The sequence below is a fragment of the Poecilia mexicana genome, unplaced genomic scaffold (assembly GCF_051168715.1).
Source record: "Poecilia mexicana isolate PSO_F unplaced genomic scaffold, ASM5116871v1 scaffold_7, whole genome shotgun sequence".
In the NCBI taxonomy this organism is placed as follows: domain Eukaryota; kingdom Metazoa; phylum Chordata; class Actinopteri; order Cyprinodontiformes; family Poeciliidae; genus Poecilia; species Poecilia mexicana.
The window spans coordinates 1,857,172-1,875,841 of record NW_028263376.1 but is presented as its reverse complement, the minus strand read 5'-3'; the positions used below and the strand labels follow the sequence as shown (position 1 = coordinate 1,875,841).

General features: G+C 38.6%; 1 protein-coding gene across 4 annotated transcripts in view; it reads left to right on the top strand.

Annotated features, from left to right (window-relative positions):
• The first annotated feature begins 964 nt into the window (after positions 1–964).
• Positions 965–18,670, top strand: part of dennd2c (DENN/MADD domain containing 2C) — a 60,106-nt gene continuing 42,400 nt past the window's right edge. For all 4 annotated transcript variants that reach the window (XM_088006855.1, XM_088006853.1, XM_088006854.1 and 1 more), the window contains exons 1-2: positions 965–1,266; positions 6,861–7,893. In XM_088006855.1, coding sequence (XP_087862981.1) covers positions 7,064–7,893 — 830 coding nt within the window. In that variant the 5' untranslated portion in view covers positions 965–1,266; positions 6,861–7,063. The remainder of the gene's footprint in view (positions 1,267–6,860; positions 7,894–18,670) is intronic.

Genomic DNA, 18,670 nt, shown 5'->3' with positions numbered 1-18,670 from the left:
CTAACTCTCTTTTCTTTTTTTTTGTTACTTGCATAAACTTGCATTGATTTAGTCATACAGTTACTTAGCTTGAAGCAGTGTTACAACAGCAATATGTGAGGTCTGAACGATTTTAATGTGCATGTAAAACTATGAGTATATACACAATATAATGAAGAATACCAAATTAAAATGAGAAATAAACTGAGAAATGTTTCGGTCCATGAAAAAGAAACAGTTGAATAAATAAATTCATAATTTCTTCCTACAAAGAACTGAAATAGCATTGTAAATAAGCAATTACATGTTGTTTAATGATTTATTGAATTGTGCTGCCTGTGAAAACTTATACGTATTTTTATGTCGTTCAAAGTTTAGGTCTATCTCGATTTTGTTGTGTCAGCATAAAGAAGAGGAACTTAGTTGTTGTAAATGGTCATGCACATTTTATGAAGTTATTTGTCGTCTTGATTTATTATACATCATCCTGATTCTTGACAGGAATTCCATAATGAAATGCTAATATAGGTAAAAAAAATACTAATATAAATTCATATTATGAGTTAAGTGGATTGACATTCCAATATTTAATGTATAAATAACAAAATGTAACTATCTACATTTTGGGAGACTGTTCTTAACTACAGTCTCAGGCTACAGTACAGGCTTATTTATATATTTTAACATGTGGGTCTGGTGTCTGAATTTTCCGGGACACGTCAAAAAATCTGTACTTATTCATGTTGACAGCTGCTGGAGTGGATACGGTGACGTCTTCCCACTTGAAAAACTCCAAAAAAAACTTTCTCACAGTCCAAACCTTTGTCAAGTTACACAGAAACACAAAGAGTGACAACCAGAAGTTATTGAACTAGCATAATAAAAGTTTCACCTCCCTATGAACATTGCTCCTTTGGTCGCTCTGTATGGCTTCCAGGTTTTATTTTGAAAAGCATATCCGGAAGTAGTGCCTGTCCGTCTGACTTAATATTTATTGTCCAGAGGCTGGGCGAGAAGTGATTTGGTTTATCTGCTTTTCTTTCTGTGTGTCCCGCTTCTTTGAAACCGTTGCTGGTGTTTACAGGTGGTTGAATATACGACTCGTTTTTATCATCCCTTATATGATTGATTCGGATTAGCGGAAGTTTCCAGTAACTCTGTCTGAATCCCAACGTGGCCACCTCCTCAGCCTGAACGATGAGACCGAGGGGATTTTATGTTTATCATTTTTTAGGAAGCAACACGAGTAGAGCATATGAATTTTACTGACCACTATGAGCTGCAATGGTACGTAGTCTCATTTTTAGAGGAAGTATTATTGCTTATTTGTTATTTTGGGTTTCATTTAACTTTTATGACTCTAAATTAACGACAGGTAAACAGCGATTTGCATTCAGTTGCTAAATGAACGTTATGCTAACTGTTATAAAATATGTCTCACTCACATATGGTGAAAATAATACAATGCATTTTTAACTGTATTATTAACTACTCCTGTCACCCTCTTTCCAACATATTTCTGCATCGTTTAATAATCTTGTTTAACCATATCAGGGAAATTAAGCTGCATTTTTAGTATAAACATTTTCGTACTTCTCTTTCTGTCCGTGGGGTGTTTTTTTTTTAAATATTTATTTGCTTGATAAAATAGGAAGTGTGTATTATTAAGCCAATATTTATTTATTTAAATCATATAGTGAAGGAAAAACTGCTAAGTCAATGAATGTCCCCCTATTATTTTTGTATGACTATTTTCTAAACCTTTTATTCTAAATGATATAACTGTCATGTTATGAAGGTTTCTAGTGGAGTCCTCCAAATGAATGTAAAGCTTTCTGCTGTTTGATCAGTAATTTAAAGACTCTTGCTTGGTTCACTCTTTTATCCTGGCTTGTAGCAAACCAGCAGTTTTCCTGTATTACAGCATTAACTGTCACCATTGATGGTAAGCTAGGGTTCTTGCAACAGCTCACCTACAACATGTCCTGTCATGCTGCCATCTTGAAGAGGGCGTGTTGGGGTGGATTCTGAAGGTACAATTAGGTTTAATTTAGTTGCTGTAAGTGATGACGGGGTACTTTGTGATGCGTCTGGTTTCTGTCTAACCTGACAGAAATATATACTGGTATCAACGTTTACTGAGGTTTTAAAAAGGTATGGTTTTAAAACTGCAAGACATTTAAAGTTCTTTCACAGAGGTGCCACAGTATGTAACGTGACAAAAAAAAAAAAAATCCACATATTTGTTAACGTGTCATCATGTCATGACAGAATAATACGACACAGATAATCTGTGAAAAGCTCGATCTCCTCCTGCTCCTCCCTGAGCTGTCAAAAACAACCAGTCAGAGCCAGGAGGAGGGGCTTAGCGCTGTCAATCAATTTTATGAACGGCATGGTAAATGTGCCAAAGAAACTGTTATCAGTTCTGCTGATAATGGTATGCACATGGGCTTGATTGACAGGGCTAAGACCCGCCTCCTGTCTCTGATTGGTTGTTTTCTAGTTAACACTGGGAGAAGCGAAAAGAGCTCAATATTTGATTTTCACAGATTTGTCTCATACTAAACTTTAGTGACAGTTTCCACAAATATGTAAAAAAAAAAAAGTTATAAAAATTACCTGGTGCAGCTTTAAGTGGAGCATGGTGTAAAACAGTTCTGCACCTCCCTCACTAATTGCTGTGGACTGCTGACCAACTAGCTGAGAAATGTGCTTTACACTTCTCCTGGTTTACAACAAAGACTAATTTGTTAGTTTGGAAATAATTTCTACTGTAAAAAACGGGAACACCCCCAACACTGAGGTGACATTTTAAAGCTGTGAGTGGCAGCGGACTGCAGGCTACCTATCAAATTAACCAGCTTTTATCAGCTTCTTAAACTTCTGCAACACACTTTACAATAAGCTTTTAAAAACAGAAGAAATAATAATTAGTGACTGTTTTATATTTTCTATCTATTTAGAAATTGTAACAATGAACAAATATTATAAAGAACATTATTGATAACTGACATAATCAATATATTATTTATGTACATACATTTGTGTTTTATGTTTTTTGTGACTTCTGTGAAAGTGTGTTTACTTCACGGATTTATCTGTTTTACTTTGGGTGTCGTACCATGACAGTCTCATACCGGCTCATGCTTATTTGCCAAAACGGTGCTATGGTAACTGTCATGCAGCCAGTGCATTTCAGGATTTAGTGTCTTTTAGAGGTACGGCTTGATTGCCAACACATGGTGTGATCATAAATAGTCCAAAGATAGCTGAGATCAGAGGTCACAAATCTCTCTGCACCGTAATTACAGACAGGCTGCTGATCCTTCTTCCTGCCGCTCAGGAAACCCAGCTCATGCCTTCCTGTGCAGTCCAGACAAATGTTGCAGAAGTGGGTCAGTTTGGGGATGCATTGTCATCTCGAGATCTGGCAGTTTTAGGGCGACATTCCAGTGCATACATTTAATTTAGGTCAAACTAAACAAAAGCATAATTTTTAGGCCGTCCCTATTTAAATCTAGATTTTCCTGGCCCTGGTGTTGTGCTACTCTGCAGGAATTCAGCTCATAGTTATTGTGATTCTGAGCATATCTTTCCCTTTTATCGGGTTTTTCCAGCTTCCTCATGTGCAACGTGTCCTAATAGTTAGCTTCCATACCGGGAGAGGAGCCTCGGTGCAGAAGCATATAGCAACTAATGCTGAATAAGAGTCAAAGTGGATCCTGATATAAATGACTTAATGTCTGCAGCCAGTCATTATCGCTTCATGTGCTACAGACAGAGAAGGGAGTTCATTTAGTTCCAAATATTTATATTATGTCTGAGTTTCATCATCCATTAAATGTGGGTGAAATGCTTTCCATCACCAGCTGGTTATATTTGCCTTTTATTTAATGCTTAAACCTTCATATTGTCTTCTCTGGGCTCAGTTTACCATGAGTGAGGTTGTAAGTTAAAAGTTTTCAAAAAAAGAAAAACACCAGAAGTTGTAGTTGTAAACCAGGTTACATCATCACCCTTTGAAAAATATCTGCCAGAGACGTGCCTGTCTGAGCATGTGCAGAAAGGAATGTGTGTTTGACAGAAACTCATGCAAGGAAAAATCTAAACAAAAAACTGCAAATTTTTTATTTGAATGTTTAAGATGGCAAGAATGCAATTATAAATTTCCAAATCAGAAGGCAGATAAGTTTAAACCAAATTTCAAACTAGGAGTTTTTTTGATGCACCCACCAAAACAAAGGATGCTGATGATCATCCTTTGTCTTTAATACATATATAAAAGATAACAATACAGTATTCATTAGAGATGTGCCGATCAGATTTTTTCCTGCCGATACCGATACCGATCACCCATGAGGGCCGATCACCGATACCGATCACATAATTATTATTTATTTATTTTTTATCATAAACACTACCAGTTACATTATGTGGAAAAAGGAACCATGAATTCACCTTAATTTAGACAAAAACTTGTTTTTAATAACTTTTACCAAGAAGAAAACTAAACAAAACAGGTTTTGTGCAAATTGTACTGCTATCAATAATACTATCTTTAACAGACTGATAACATATGAAGGATCTGAAGAGGCTAAATAATGCAAAGAGTCAAAATAAAACCTCTCAACATTGCCAAAAAATTCAAGTATAAAACTTAACATTCAAAGGCAAAAACAGGTTCCATTACAATAAACAATCCAGAGTTACTGAATGAAAACTTCCTGTTAGCATGGCGGCTAGCTGATTACTGCTAGCTCTGAGTGGCTGTTTCTGACTGAGCGGAGTAATTATGCAGAACAGGGAGGAGATCGATTATTTTTTCAGAGATTATCTGTCTCATGTTAGGACAACGAAAGTTTTAATACGTATGTAAAATGTATTTTTTTAGTTAGATGCTGCAGCTTTAAGCAGAGGTTCGGTGTGAGAGTCACTACCAGGTGGAGCAGAAGCGAAGCTCCGTCTGTCAAATATTACTACCTGTAGCGTAGCAGTGGTTCAACAGGAGAGCAGAACCAGAGTCTTACATCGCAGCTCGAAGAGTTAAATAATTTTCCAGGTTATTTGTTTAGTTTTCTGACCGTCATGCTAATCCGGGTGAGTGTTTGTAGCTGTGCGCTGCTTTACCTGCTGTCTGATCCTCCGTATGTCTTTTTTACTGCAGTGAGCCTCGATGTAGCCAAACTCCTCAAGTATCTCATTGTTTTTATGTCGTATTAGCTTCGTTGTGTTGATGCATTTTGACTGCTTTAATTTTCCGCCGCCACACGCAAACTTCCCCATTCATTCAGTGCGATATAGTTACACATCGCTTTGGATTTGTTGCTGCTTGTTTGCGCAGAGTGAAGGAAAGAGGAGACCAGCTGCACAGTCAGGTTGGAAATGAGAAGCAGGTGATCGGTATCGGCAACAAGAGCCAATGGTCGCCGATCACCGATCATGCACTTTTTCACGGAAATCGGCCCGATTATGATCGGTGACCGATCGATCGGCACACCTCTAGTATTCATAATGATCTAACCTTCCTCATACAGACCTATTAGAATATTCTTGAAAAGTCCATTAATTGCAGGAACATAACCACAACACGAAACACATTATATAGATTATTTACACACAGATGGATCTTTGAAAGGCTTTATTTCTGTTAATTATGATTACTTTGCACTTACAGAATATTGCATCAAACCAATGAAAATAATACAGAAATGTGTAATATCTGGCTTTACTATAAAGGTTACTTGTGTTAAAAGTTACTTTTAATCTGACAAATGGGCCTCATCAGAACTCATATTCTACTTAATTGAATATGAATGTTTTAGCAGAGCTGACTTCACGCTACATGTGAAACAGGGTTTTAATATTATTTCAAAATAATGTTGACATTTTTTGTTTAAACTCTTTATGTTATATTAGCCCATGGTCCCTGCACTCCGCTCAGTCTTCTTATTTCCTTAAAGCCTTGCTCTCGCTCACCCTCCTGCATCTTCAATAAATTGAATGAAGATATGATTTCTTTTTAAATAGATTCTTACATCTCCCTGCTTCCTCTGACTTCATTTTTAAACACTTCCTCAATGCTGAAATTGGCAATATGAGTCTCTTTTTGTAACAGCTTCTACACTGAAGAGTGTTCCTGCTAACACAACCTGTGTGTTGTGTTAGGTATTATGTGTGTACTGATCCAAAGAAGGTCTATGACCAATCAGCCTGTCATTTATGGGTAGAGAAGATAAAAATCAAGTCTCTAATACAGATTTTTTTTTAAAACTCAAAATGTATTAAAAATGTAAGAACTTTTTATATGACATGAACACATCACAAACTCACAAGTTAGAAGGGAGCCACATTTATTGCCTTAAACTTGTGAGAATGAAGTAGGATTTCCTGACTGCCTGAAAGTTGGAGTTGTGGTGAGAAGCTTGTAGTGAAATTCATAACTCTGGACTCCTTTTGATCGTACTGCGTCTCTCATTGGCTCTGACTGGAGCCCATACTTTCCATTCCTGTGAAAGGCAGCTTTGTTGTTGCATTAAATCAGATGCAGCACTTTGTTATATCACTGGCATTTCATATTTAGGCAGCAGTGAGGTTTCCGCTGACAGCGACACAGAATTCCCCTCCGGCTGAAAGCCTGGACAGCTCAAGCCACAAACCAGCTGCAGAGCGCTGTGGTAATCTAGTTCCCTGTCACCGTCTCTCTTTCTTCTCTAAATTTATTTATTTTTTTTGCAGCCGTTTTTTTTTCATACTGTTCCTCACTCCACCTTTTTGTAAACTATCCTGGTGTTGCCTTTTGACCCCTGTGACCTTGCAATGTGGTGGCTGAGATTATGTTTTTAAAGGCTTTTTTTTTTTTTGTCTTTGCTTCTTTTTAGATTGTTTACAAAATGAGACAAGAGAGAAATGACTCTTGGTTGGTTCAAGAAGACACATAGAAGGAAGCAGCTCTAAGTCTGTTGGCTGATAACTTGGACCTAACACCTGATCGAGTGGATTTTTGCTCTCCGGTTTGTTAGAAAGGCCTTTCCTGTGTTTACTGATGGAGCAGTGGAGGTGAGCCGGTTCGCCCCGTCTCATCATGCTGGCTCTGACCATGGAGCAGGGCAGGCGGGGGATGGATGAGGCCAGCACCATTCGGCAGGGCCGGCCAGCAGGGCAGCGGGTCAACATTAAGGAGAAGATCTCCCAGTGGGAGAGTTGGACCCAACAGAGCAGCAGCAGAGATGCTGTTGTGTCCAGAACGCTGTCCGGTGACCTTCTGGGGAACGGATATTCCAATGAAGGCTTGGGAGTCAGAATTCATGCCAGAGATAGCCGCTCAAGAGCAAAAAGTACAGAGTTAGACTTCAGGGAATCTCCAGCTCATGACGTCCACAGCGTGGCTGCTCGAAAATCAGAACTGTTGAAGAAATCCTCCACTTCATTTTCAAACCCATCTCCTGGAAAAAACAGCACAGCAAAAACTTTCGCAACTTGCAAATTTAACACAGACACCCTTTCTTCAGCCAACCCAGTCTTTTCAGCCAACGGCAACCCCAAACTGGATCGCCTTCCTGACATCTTAATCGTCTCCAAGCCTCTACCTCCTTCAGCTGGTGATCAGGACGACAACATGCCTGCTGGAAACTTCTACACGTCTCGGGGTTTCTGGAGGAAGCTGGAGGGAGACAGGCTGCTGTGGGAGAACAGCAGGAGCAACGCAAGCGACGCACTGCCCCCTCCCAAACCTCAGCGCACATTCCAGTACCACGGGACCAGCAACAACACGAAGTCGTGCTGGAATAGCAGATCCCCTCACAACAGCAGCAGCTTCAACCTGAGGAGCAGGAGGGTGGTGAAGCCGCCGAACTTCCCACCTCCACCATGTCCTGTCATCCAGACCGAAGGGCTGTCCAGGCATAAGAACAGGTGAGGCCAGGAAGATAACCATTACACCACCATATTTCATATTAGCCTTTTATTGAGCAGAATAAATGAAAACAGATGCAGCTTTTAAAGCATTACAAAGACAGCGTTTTTAAAAAAGCTAGTAATCATGAAAATAAATCTATTTATAATGAATTAAACTAAATTAAGTCAGTATTAGGGAATGCTATTTAGTTGCTTTCAAAATCTTACTAGTTCTGGTGAGATAGTGTTTGATTTTATTTGTACTCTGAAGTTTCTGTCAGAAATATCACGTGAATTCCATCCATCCATCCATCCATTTTCTTCCGCTTCATCCGGGATCGGGTCGCGAAGGCAGCAGCTTCAGAAGGGAGGCCCACACTGTAAAAAAAAAAAACGGCCTCAATTTACAGTAAAAAAACTGGCAGCTGTGGTTGCCAGAATTTTACCGTCTTTATACAGTAAAATTCTGGCAACCAAAACTGCCAGTTTTTTACCGTATTTCCCAAATACGGTAAAATACCATATTTCCTAAAATATGTCAAAAAAAAATTAAAATGTGGTTTTGCCGTAGTAAATACGGTCATACTGCCTGAGGCATAATATCTACATAAGTGAAAAACACGGCCAGACTGTATGATATATTGACATTTTATTGCAAAAAAACCCCCCAAAAACTTCATGGTAAATTACTGGTCACTGTTCTTACCAGAATTTTACCATAAAAATTATAGTACAACACACAAGAAAGTGTAAATTGTCAGCATTTCTATACAGAAAGTTATAAAGAAAATAAATTCAAATTAAACAAAAATACAGATTACGAGTAATCCACTTAAAGAAACAATTTCTATTTAAAAATTCAGTTAAAAAAAGAACCAATTCTATTTTCTGTCCAGTTTCCTCACGGTGTTACTGAGATCTGGAAAACAAAACAACAAAAAAAACAGCATGTGTCCACATAAGAGATAACCTATTGTAGAAGAAAAACCGGTGATAAAATGATTCTTGTTCTGGGTTGAGAGTAACAAGTCACTGAGTTCAGACTTTGCTCAGGATGGTTGTAGTCTTCCCAGTCACAGGTTGAAATTGAGACTCACATGTTGTCAATCAGATGTTTCCTCTCTGCTGGAAAACAAACAAAGCAAAAGTTAGAAAGATGCACTACATGAACATCATATAAATGCACCATTCGCTTAAATGTTTGTTTCACCTTTGTTGACTTGCATATGGAGACTTTAACTAGGCCAGTGGTTCCCAAACTTTTTCTTCTGCACCCCCCAGTGGTTTCCAAACATTTTCTGCGCCCCCCCCCCCCCATGGATTACAAATGGCTGTCTGTTTGAAACGACGCGTGTGGGGGGGTGGGGTGGGCGCATCGACTTTTTTGGGGGCAAAATGAATGTACGTAGCTGAAAATAGACACCAACATCGATTGTTAAGCTTAAGGTTCTGTATTGATGTTAGCTAGTCATCTTTTAGCTAACATTACCTGCATCCAACAGCTTTACTCAACTCAGTCGGTTAGTTTGGAGGGAAAAACTGTGAAAAGTTCTTTGCGTTTTGCTGGTTTGCTGCCGTGATTCTAACACAAACCTACGTAGCTCCGCCCAGCAGCAGCAGGTCTCCTTCACAGGTGGAAACCCAGCGCGAGCGTCGTAGCGCTCATGTTGCGTTTAAAGGCGGCTCGAAAAAACAGGTTACAACATGTTAACAACGGATTAAACAGTTTTAACTGCTGATAAAAGTGACAGAGGACACAAATATGGGAAGTGTGGAAGCCTCTACTGTATCAAATGGACATAGGAATAACAGAGAGTTGGCCATTCTAAGGTAAAAACCCAGCGCATACAGTGTTCATGTTTTGTTTTGTTTTTCATCCAGACGGCTTCCCGCGCCCCCCCTGCAATGACACGGCGCCCCCCCCTAGGGGGCGCGCCCCACAGTTTGGGAACCTCTGAACTAGGCGGTGTGATCATTTCTGACTGAAAAGTCAGTAGTTCTTAAACCTTTGTTTGTTGTCGACAGGTGTGATCCTCTCTGCAACCAGACAAAATACACAAACAAAAACCACAAATAAAAACAAATCTGTTTTAGGCAATTTATGAAATAGATACTAACCATTTATCTGAGTCTGATGAAGGCCAATAGGTTGTCTTCAACCATTTATGTAAGTTACAATTCCTGCAAGCTAGCAGAAACAAAGCTGTAAATGTGAACACGTTTCATACAGGCAAACACATAGATACACCTGAGACAATTTATGCTATGTTAGTTTTTCTCAGTCACTTTTGGTGCATTTCTCAAGTCATTGTTGGCATTTACAAAACAGTAAGCGCATTTCTCAAAACAATTTGTAGAAACAGCAAAAATAGCATTTGTTTGCTTGAAAAATCCTTAGTTCAGCTCTCAAAATTTTGTCAGTTAACATATCAGTAACTCAAAATAATAAGTTATAGTTTCTCTACGTACAGATAAGACGGTCAAATTGATTAGTCATGGGAAGAGACTACAAAATTCACATTTACGCTTTTGCTGTAATTTATTTACATGCCATGGTGATTCAGAAAGAAAAAGACAGAAATGCAGAGAACAAAAAAAAGTAGAAAAGGAACCACAGGACAATCTCCTCATGAAAAACTGTACAGTGCTGTAGAAATTACATAATTACATTACATTTTAATTTCCATCATCATGCTGACAAAGGTTCCTGAGTGGGAGCTTTCCTCCCAACTATTTCCTCCTCAGCCTCACTCCTCTTCTTCTCTCTGGATGTTCACTCTGTCCAGATACTTGTTCATCAGTTCTCAGAAATGTAACATTGTGTTGTGTTCTGGCTATATATTGTTGCCAACTGATGGTTCACAAGATGCACCTTCAATCTGTTTCAGAAAACTGGTTGATCGTTGGTTGAGCTAATGGTTCATACATTGACCTGTTAGAGAAACTCAGGACTCACTTGGGACCAATTTACCAATTCAGGACAGATTTAGAAAATAATCAATTATAAATTAATTAAAATATGATTGACATTATGACAACTTTAAGACTTATGCATGTTAAGACTTACACAATGAAGTTGAGAATTCAACACAGACATGTTTAACATATTTTGATCAACATTATTAAAGCAAATTACAACGGGGGAAAAGCAGAGAAGTGTACATAATCAGTTACATGATGTACAAAAGCAAAACTTGCAAAAGGAATGACCAACTCATTTTTTTATGTGCAGAAGTGACAGTAATTTAAAGATTGAACAGGTAGTTTTAAGAATTTCAATTCTCTTAGAAATGCGCCCAAATTGAGAAAAACTGTCAAATATTAATATTTAAATGCTCTTATCTTAAAACCCTTCAACTGTCATGGACCCTGTGTCTTTAGTGCAAGTATTTTGGGGGTGAGAGTCGAGAGGTCAAAGGAAAATATTAAATATTAGCTCTGATGCCAAGCTTTATACTTCCAAGTATTACCAAAGTATTGAAACAAAAGCTAACGTGTTCTTCACAGATTTAACTTGCATGCATGAACATTTCACACTCAAAGTAATTCAAATTACTGAACCAAACTTGGAAAAGTTGCTTCTGCCATTAACTATAACTTTAAGCACAGTCTAAAGTAGACCAGAAATATAATCTATGCAGTCGTTCCTACAGAAACATTAATGGAAGTGTTGCGTCTGGGAAAATTAAATGTTCTATATAGTAAAAATATCTAGCTGCAGTGCATGTACATAAACAGCATGGCTCAGAAATTACACATTTCTTTATCAGTTGGTTAAAGTTAGCTAACTTCAGTTAAAACCGTGAAAGGGGCTCACCTGTGATGCAGAGATGTGTTGTCCTTCTCCTCCTCCTGAACGCGCAAAAATAGCAGAAACTTGATTTCAAAGACAGGAGCCGCATCCTGACAAGGACCAGGCCTACTGGGCTCTCAGCACCCTGAGCTAGCACCTGCTAGTTAGCAGCCTTAGCTAGCGCACTGTGACTTTACTGTGTTGAGTTCAGGACACCACAGTATCCTGAGCCACGCTCAACTACAGGAACAGAGTTAAAAGAATCTTGCTGCTGATGCTGAAGGATCAAGCAGCAATACAAACTAGATAATTATTTGTTTACATGACAAATAACTGTCTCCATTTATTGTAAACCCTGCTATTTATCACAATAACAAAATGAAAAACTAGACTATTCTCCACAATATTTAGAACCAAGTGCGGGATTTGTGAAACTTCAATGAAGGGCGACTTCACAACTTGTATGATTTTGGATAACACTAGAATTGTTCTTTATTGAAGTTTCACAAATCAAATAAAGGTTTCACAAATCCCATACTTGGTTTTAAATATTATGATATGAATTGAGAATAATCTAGTCCAGATTTGAAGAGTATAGGTCAGGGGTCACCAACTCCAGTCTTCTAGGGCTACCATCCTGCAACTTTTAGATTCACCTCTGCTCCAAAATGTCTGAATTCCCTCACCACCATTCATTCCTCTCTGCAATAGGGTGGAAACGAGCAGATTATTTGATCCAGGTGTGTTTGAGCAGAGATGCATCTAAAAGTTACAGGATGGTAGGACTGGAGGACTGGAGTTAGTGACCCCTGGTCTAGGTGTTGTAGTTTTTTAGCTAAAGTAAATTAAAGATGCTGATGGTAGTGAAAAATTAGGTGGAATTGCACTTTAGCCATTTCCCAAATTGGAAGCAGCAATTGGAAACCAACTTCAGCTTCATCCAAGCAAGAGGCGCTAACATACAGTTCTCTTAATGTATAAGACATCTATGGTCGGCATAAAATTAATCTCAAATGCATCATTTAATCAAATGTTCTTATAAATGATGGTGGCGTTGGCTGTAGGAGTTTGCTTTGCAATCGGTGGGTTGTCAGATCGATGCCTGGTCTACTGTTGAGATTTCAGTTTGGTGTATTAAAGGCATTATTAAAAAAGAAACCAAAATATCACACCAGCATTCTGTTCTTTGTAAAATTACTTTTGCAGTCTTGTTTACGGTTTTACATTGTAGATATAAATATCAGCAAAATTTGTAATTTTGGCTGATTAGTACAGTTAAGTTTAGGGTAATTAACTGCTGGCAATATTACAATATTTTTTATGAACTTTACAGTTACTTATATTTTTACAATATATTTCTGTATTTTCTACATTCATGACTGTCAAAATTACTTAGGATATATGTTTATTGAGTTATGATAGTTCCACATATTTTCTACAGTAGTATAATGCTTTGAATATTACAGTCAGCAACTGTTGGTATTTTACCATTTTTTAACCATAGATTTACGGATTTTTTTTTTTTCAGTGTCGACTTACTGTAATTTCATGTATTTTCTACGGTAACAAAATGTTTTGGATATTACGGTCAGTAACTGTTGGTATTTCACAATTTTCTACCGTAAATTTACTGACTTTTTTTGCAGTTTCGACTTACGGTAGTTCCATGTAATTTCTACGGTGATGAAATCTTTTTGGATATGACGGTCAGTAACTGTTGGTCTTTTAGCGTTTGTTACCGTTAATTTACTGACTTTCTTTGCAGTTTCGACTTACGGTAGTTCCATGTAGCTTCTACGGTAATGAAATGTTTTTGGATATGACGGTCAAAAACTGTTGGTCTTTTACCGTTTTTACTGTAAATTTACTGACGTTTTTTACAGCGCAGACTTCCCTCTCCCCAGCCACTTGTTCCAGCTCCTCCAGGGGCACCCCTAAGCCAACCGAGAAACATAGTCCCTCCAGCGTATCCTGGGTCTTCCCTGGGGTCTCCTCCTGGTGGGACGTGCCCGGAACACCTCACCAGGGAGGCGTCCAGGAGGCATCCTTACCAAATGCCCGAGCCACCTCAACTGGCTCCTCTCGACGTGGAGGAGCAGCGGCTCTACTCTGAGTTCCTCCCGGACAGAGGCGGAGCCAGAGGGGGGGCCAGTGCCCCCCTGTCATCTGATTGGCCCCCCCTGATGATTGACATGTAACAGCACAGGTCATTCCTGTACATTATTTGGAATCATTCTAAGCCAACCTAATATCTAAAGAAGAAAAACAATAATAAATATATGAAAATAAAATGTATAAAACTTTATATAAGTCCTTGTGATTACATAAATAAATAGATTTATATCAGGCGCGATACCAGCCTCCTTTATACTTGTACACTCTAAGAAATAATCCTCTAAATTTACAGTAACATACTGGCAGCTATAGATGTCAGAAGTTTACTGTAAATGCACAGTAGCTGTATCATAATTAATCCTGACAGTAGATTACTGTCAATGCAAGAACGGTATGGATACTGTGAAAGAACGGTAAAATACTGGCGTCTATAGCTGAAAGTAGTTAACCTTTCTTTCGAAAGAACGGTAAACTACCGTTTTAATGAAAGAACGATAAAAAAAATACAGGTAGCTACAGACGCCAGTTTTTTTTTTTTTTTTTTTTTTTTTTACCGTTCTTTCCAAAAAACTGTAAAAAAAAAAAAAAAAAAAAAAAAGCTGGCGTCTGTAGATACCACATTTACCTTTTCAATCCTGTACCTTTTAAAGTGGTGTAGTACTTTAAGTAAATACTGTCATGACGCCAACACACCACAGATGTAGTACCGCCACCAGGGTTTATTAGAAATAAGAGCGAGCTGCTATTCCTTAGGCTGCAGCTCGCCCCTCTAACAAATCGTTACACTCAACTGAATAGCTTCACTGCTAACACATTGAACTCTCCACTCTTCCGGTGTTCTGTCAGATCAGCATCGGTCCTGGTCCACCTGCTTCCCTGATCCCCGGTCCACATGACAGGTCCATCACATGTGAGTGGAAGTCAGCAGAGTCAGACAGGGGAAGCCCATAATACTCTACACATAACAGTGATCACAATGCTACTTATAACAAATACACATAACCATATGGACCCCAGCAGAACTAAAATACAGAATCGTTAAAATACTACGGTGGTCGACAGGTGCAAATGCGCAGCAAAAACGAGAAAAACAAATACAACAAAGAAAAGACGCAAACAAAAAAGAGATGCAAAATATAACAAATGTTCCAGACCACTAGAGCTTTGTGTCCGAGTTCAGGGTCTTTCATCCTTTCAAGCTTATTCTGTCATGGGCTTGAGAAACGACCCGGTCTACGGAAGAGGGGTCCTGCGAAGGCAGAGAGCATTGCAGGGAAGCTGTAGCCTTCAGCTAGCTGCCTAGCCTCCACCTCGGGTTATGTTGCTTAGCAGCCGTGACACAACATGATTTAAACAATGTTTGTAGGCGAGAATGTAGATGTATAAATCTCACATTTCTGCTCGGTTCATCAGTGCATCACCTAATTGCAATATTGCTCCGACGTTTTCGGAGATGTCTGCTCCCGCTGTATTAACACCCAGCTCCCCTCGCCTGCTGCCAGCTGGTCCAGGTTTAGTACACCACGGGAGAACACCTGACTCATTTGGGCTTTCCCAAATGACAGTTAAACACAGATATTAAGTCAGGTAACATCTAGTTGTTAATATTTTGGTTCACTCAAATATTTCATTTATTCCTGAGCAAATCGGTTTGACTTTTTAAAGTTAAGCCTAAAAATACAATAGTTTGATTAAACTGTATTGTCTTACCTGAGATCTGGAGAGTATTTGAAAAGGGATTCTTTGCTTACATTCCTTGTGTAAATGTGCTATACGTGTTTGAACATTTTAGAATCAGACTAACAGATTTTTTAAATATGCAACAGGCTTTTTTTTTAATTTTTTTATTTTTTTACAAAAAGTGAAGAGTAATAGACAAATCAGGAGAAAAAAAATATTTAGCGTCCGTTTTTTTTCCCTTCGCCGCTATGTGATTCACGTTGTCACGGTTGCTAAGCAACATAACGCCACGGTAGAGGCTAAGCAGCTAGCTGAAAGCTACAGCTTCTCTCTTCCGGTCGTCGAGGACACAAAGATGCAAAACCTGACTTCGGACACAGCTGTTCTTTGTTCGACTCCCCCTAGTGGTCTGGATCACTTCAGTGTTCAGCATTTTTGTTTGCATCTCTTTTTTGTTGCATGTGTTTTTCTCGTCTTTGCTGGGTGTTTTGTACCTGTTGGCCACCGTAAAATACAGTGGTGAAAATAAATATACCTTCAAATAGTAGCGTTCCAGTATTTTTACAGTAAATTTAGTTTTACTACTGCATTCACTTTATGAGTAAGCTACTGCCAAAAAACTGTAATGATACTTTTTAAAGTACAGTCTTAGTTTTACGATAGAACATTAATACCTGACCCAGTGTAGGCTTCTTAGAAGTGCTACAATTGGTGCGGTTCTAAAATGCATAATCTGCATAATCAGAACTTCACATAACACAAAAGAGGATGCGATAAGTAACCTTCAGAACAGAATTTTTATTTAAAGGCACCACTATACCTCAAACCACATATATTTCCAGTATATTCAAACATTCAAAACAAATAACACAAAACCATTCCTCAGAGAACTGGTAAAATATAGGCCTTCAAAGTAGGGCTGTTGTAAACGAATATTTTAGTAATCGAGTAATCTATCGATTATTCTTACGATTAATCGAGTAATCGGATAAAAAAAAATTATGAAATGAAATATTGGTAAATCTGGCATAATACCGGTGTTACTATCAGATATCAATATCAGTCCAATTTTTCATATTTGAGCATCCCTAACAGTTGCTTCTTTGTAGTTTAGAAAACTAACCTGTAACAATAATAGCTCACTTTCTAAGTTAACCAGAAGAAAAGTTATAGAAAAATCTGAAATTATATTGAATTTAATAACAAAGAGGCAGGCTCACAAATATGCTTATAAAAAATGTCTACAATCCAGCTTTTAGTTTATGTATTCATCTTCAGTGAGTTTAATAGATTAATTAAACTCACCTTGCCACCTAACCTGTCACGCTTTGGGTTTGAAAATACTGGAAATGCCGCCTGGAGTGGGAGGAGAGAGCGAATGAACGAACGTAAGATGGGGTGAAGGGGAGGAAATAGACCAGCGGACTGACGAACCGTTAGACCGGGGGACGAACACGGGGGGAAGCAATACGGGATATTTACGACACCTTCACTGGTCACACTCAGAAACTCATCTACCAGCCATGTACGATGCGCTCCGCCACCCGTTTCTTCAGACCGGAATATGAAATTTATTGTGCGGTTCGTCGGTAAAGCTACATTTACACGGTAAGTATCAGCTACTCAGCCACCCGCCCTGTTCAGTCTATCCGCTCACCTCAGCGCTCTTCCCGCCGTTCGCTTTCAACCAGCAGCCCCGGAGGAGAAATGCTGCCGTACTCCAGGCATTCCCCCAGTCATTTTAAGGTCGGGCATTATCATCAATCAATAAAATCCCCACGGGCCAATCTTGAAGATTGGACTTTATGCCGCTGAGACTTAGCTTTTGTCAACAACTCAGAGGCGGAAGTGAGAGCTCCGCGCAACGCAAATGAAGTCCCGGCCGGAACACGGTGCGCTAACTAATAAAACATAAATTAACGAAGCTTCGAGGCAGGTAAATTTTCCTCGAGGAATTTTAGTAATCGAGGTACTCGAATCATTCGAGGAATCGTTTCAGCCCTACTTCAAAGTCCATATATAGTTTCACCAACACTGGAATAAAAATTGAAGACTTCCAGTTTACAGCGTCATAAACTGGGTTTAACTCATTAATTTCTACAATCTTATTAACATAAAAACACAGTTCTTAAAGAAATATCCATGCTTTGGGTATCACTAAACAAATCAAAGAAAAATGACTTCCAAAATCTAAAATTCAACATGGCTGAAATAATGTGGAATTTTAGTATTAACACAGTTTTAAAATGTGGACTACTAATAGTTTTCAAGAGTCCAAGTGGCACTTACTTTATTAGATGCAGATGAAGGCACCGTCCAACATGGAAAAAGAAAAGACAATACAATTTAGATCCTAAATAATATGGAAACAGAAAGATTTCAAAGAAAAGAAAAGAACAACTAACCTGAATGAGATGCCACTCAAAGTCCATCAGGTTTTTGATGAGGGTGGAAACCTGAACATTGACCGTCACTTTTTCTTTTGAATGGTCTTTCCTGTCTTTTTGGATACCATCTTCCCATGACCGGCTTTTGTGTCCCTTTCTGGGTTAATCCCAATGAAGCGACTAAAAAACTAATTCAAAAATGGGAAAATTCCTGAGAATACAAATAGTGTGGCATTCTGAATACAGCTGGTACAATATATAAATAAAGCTGTTTTTAATTACGTAAAGAGAAAACATCACCACCTTTGTCAAATGTTAATTATAACTTGCTTTAGAACTTTAAAACCATGTCATTGTAAAAATAATTATAGGAATGGTTTTACCGTTGAATGAACCAAAGTCTTGGCTGCCTCATGTTAATATTGGAGGCTGAAGATGAAGAAGATGGACAACACTGTCCTGTCTGGAATGTTTGCTGGACCCTCTCAAAGACAATATGGCCTTCAATGCTGACCATGCAGAAAACTGCTTGCTGCAGGGACTGTAATAAACCAAGTCCTTAATTGGAAGAACACAAAACAAATCCTCTTATTGATACAGTATGCATTTAAATGATCATCATAATAAAGAGTGTCCACTCTGCCAGGTAAAGTAAAAGCAAGGATCTTAGACTCCTCCATTGTCGTGCAAGTCACATGAATGTTGAAAACTGTCGGCTGGATTAATTTACAGAAGTTGTAGAGGAATTCATGGTACTTTGCACTGAAGGTGAAGTGTGTTTTGAAAGTTCATCAAAAGCTACCTTGGATGATCTTGTGAT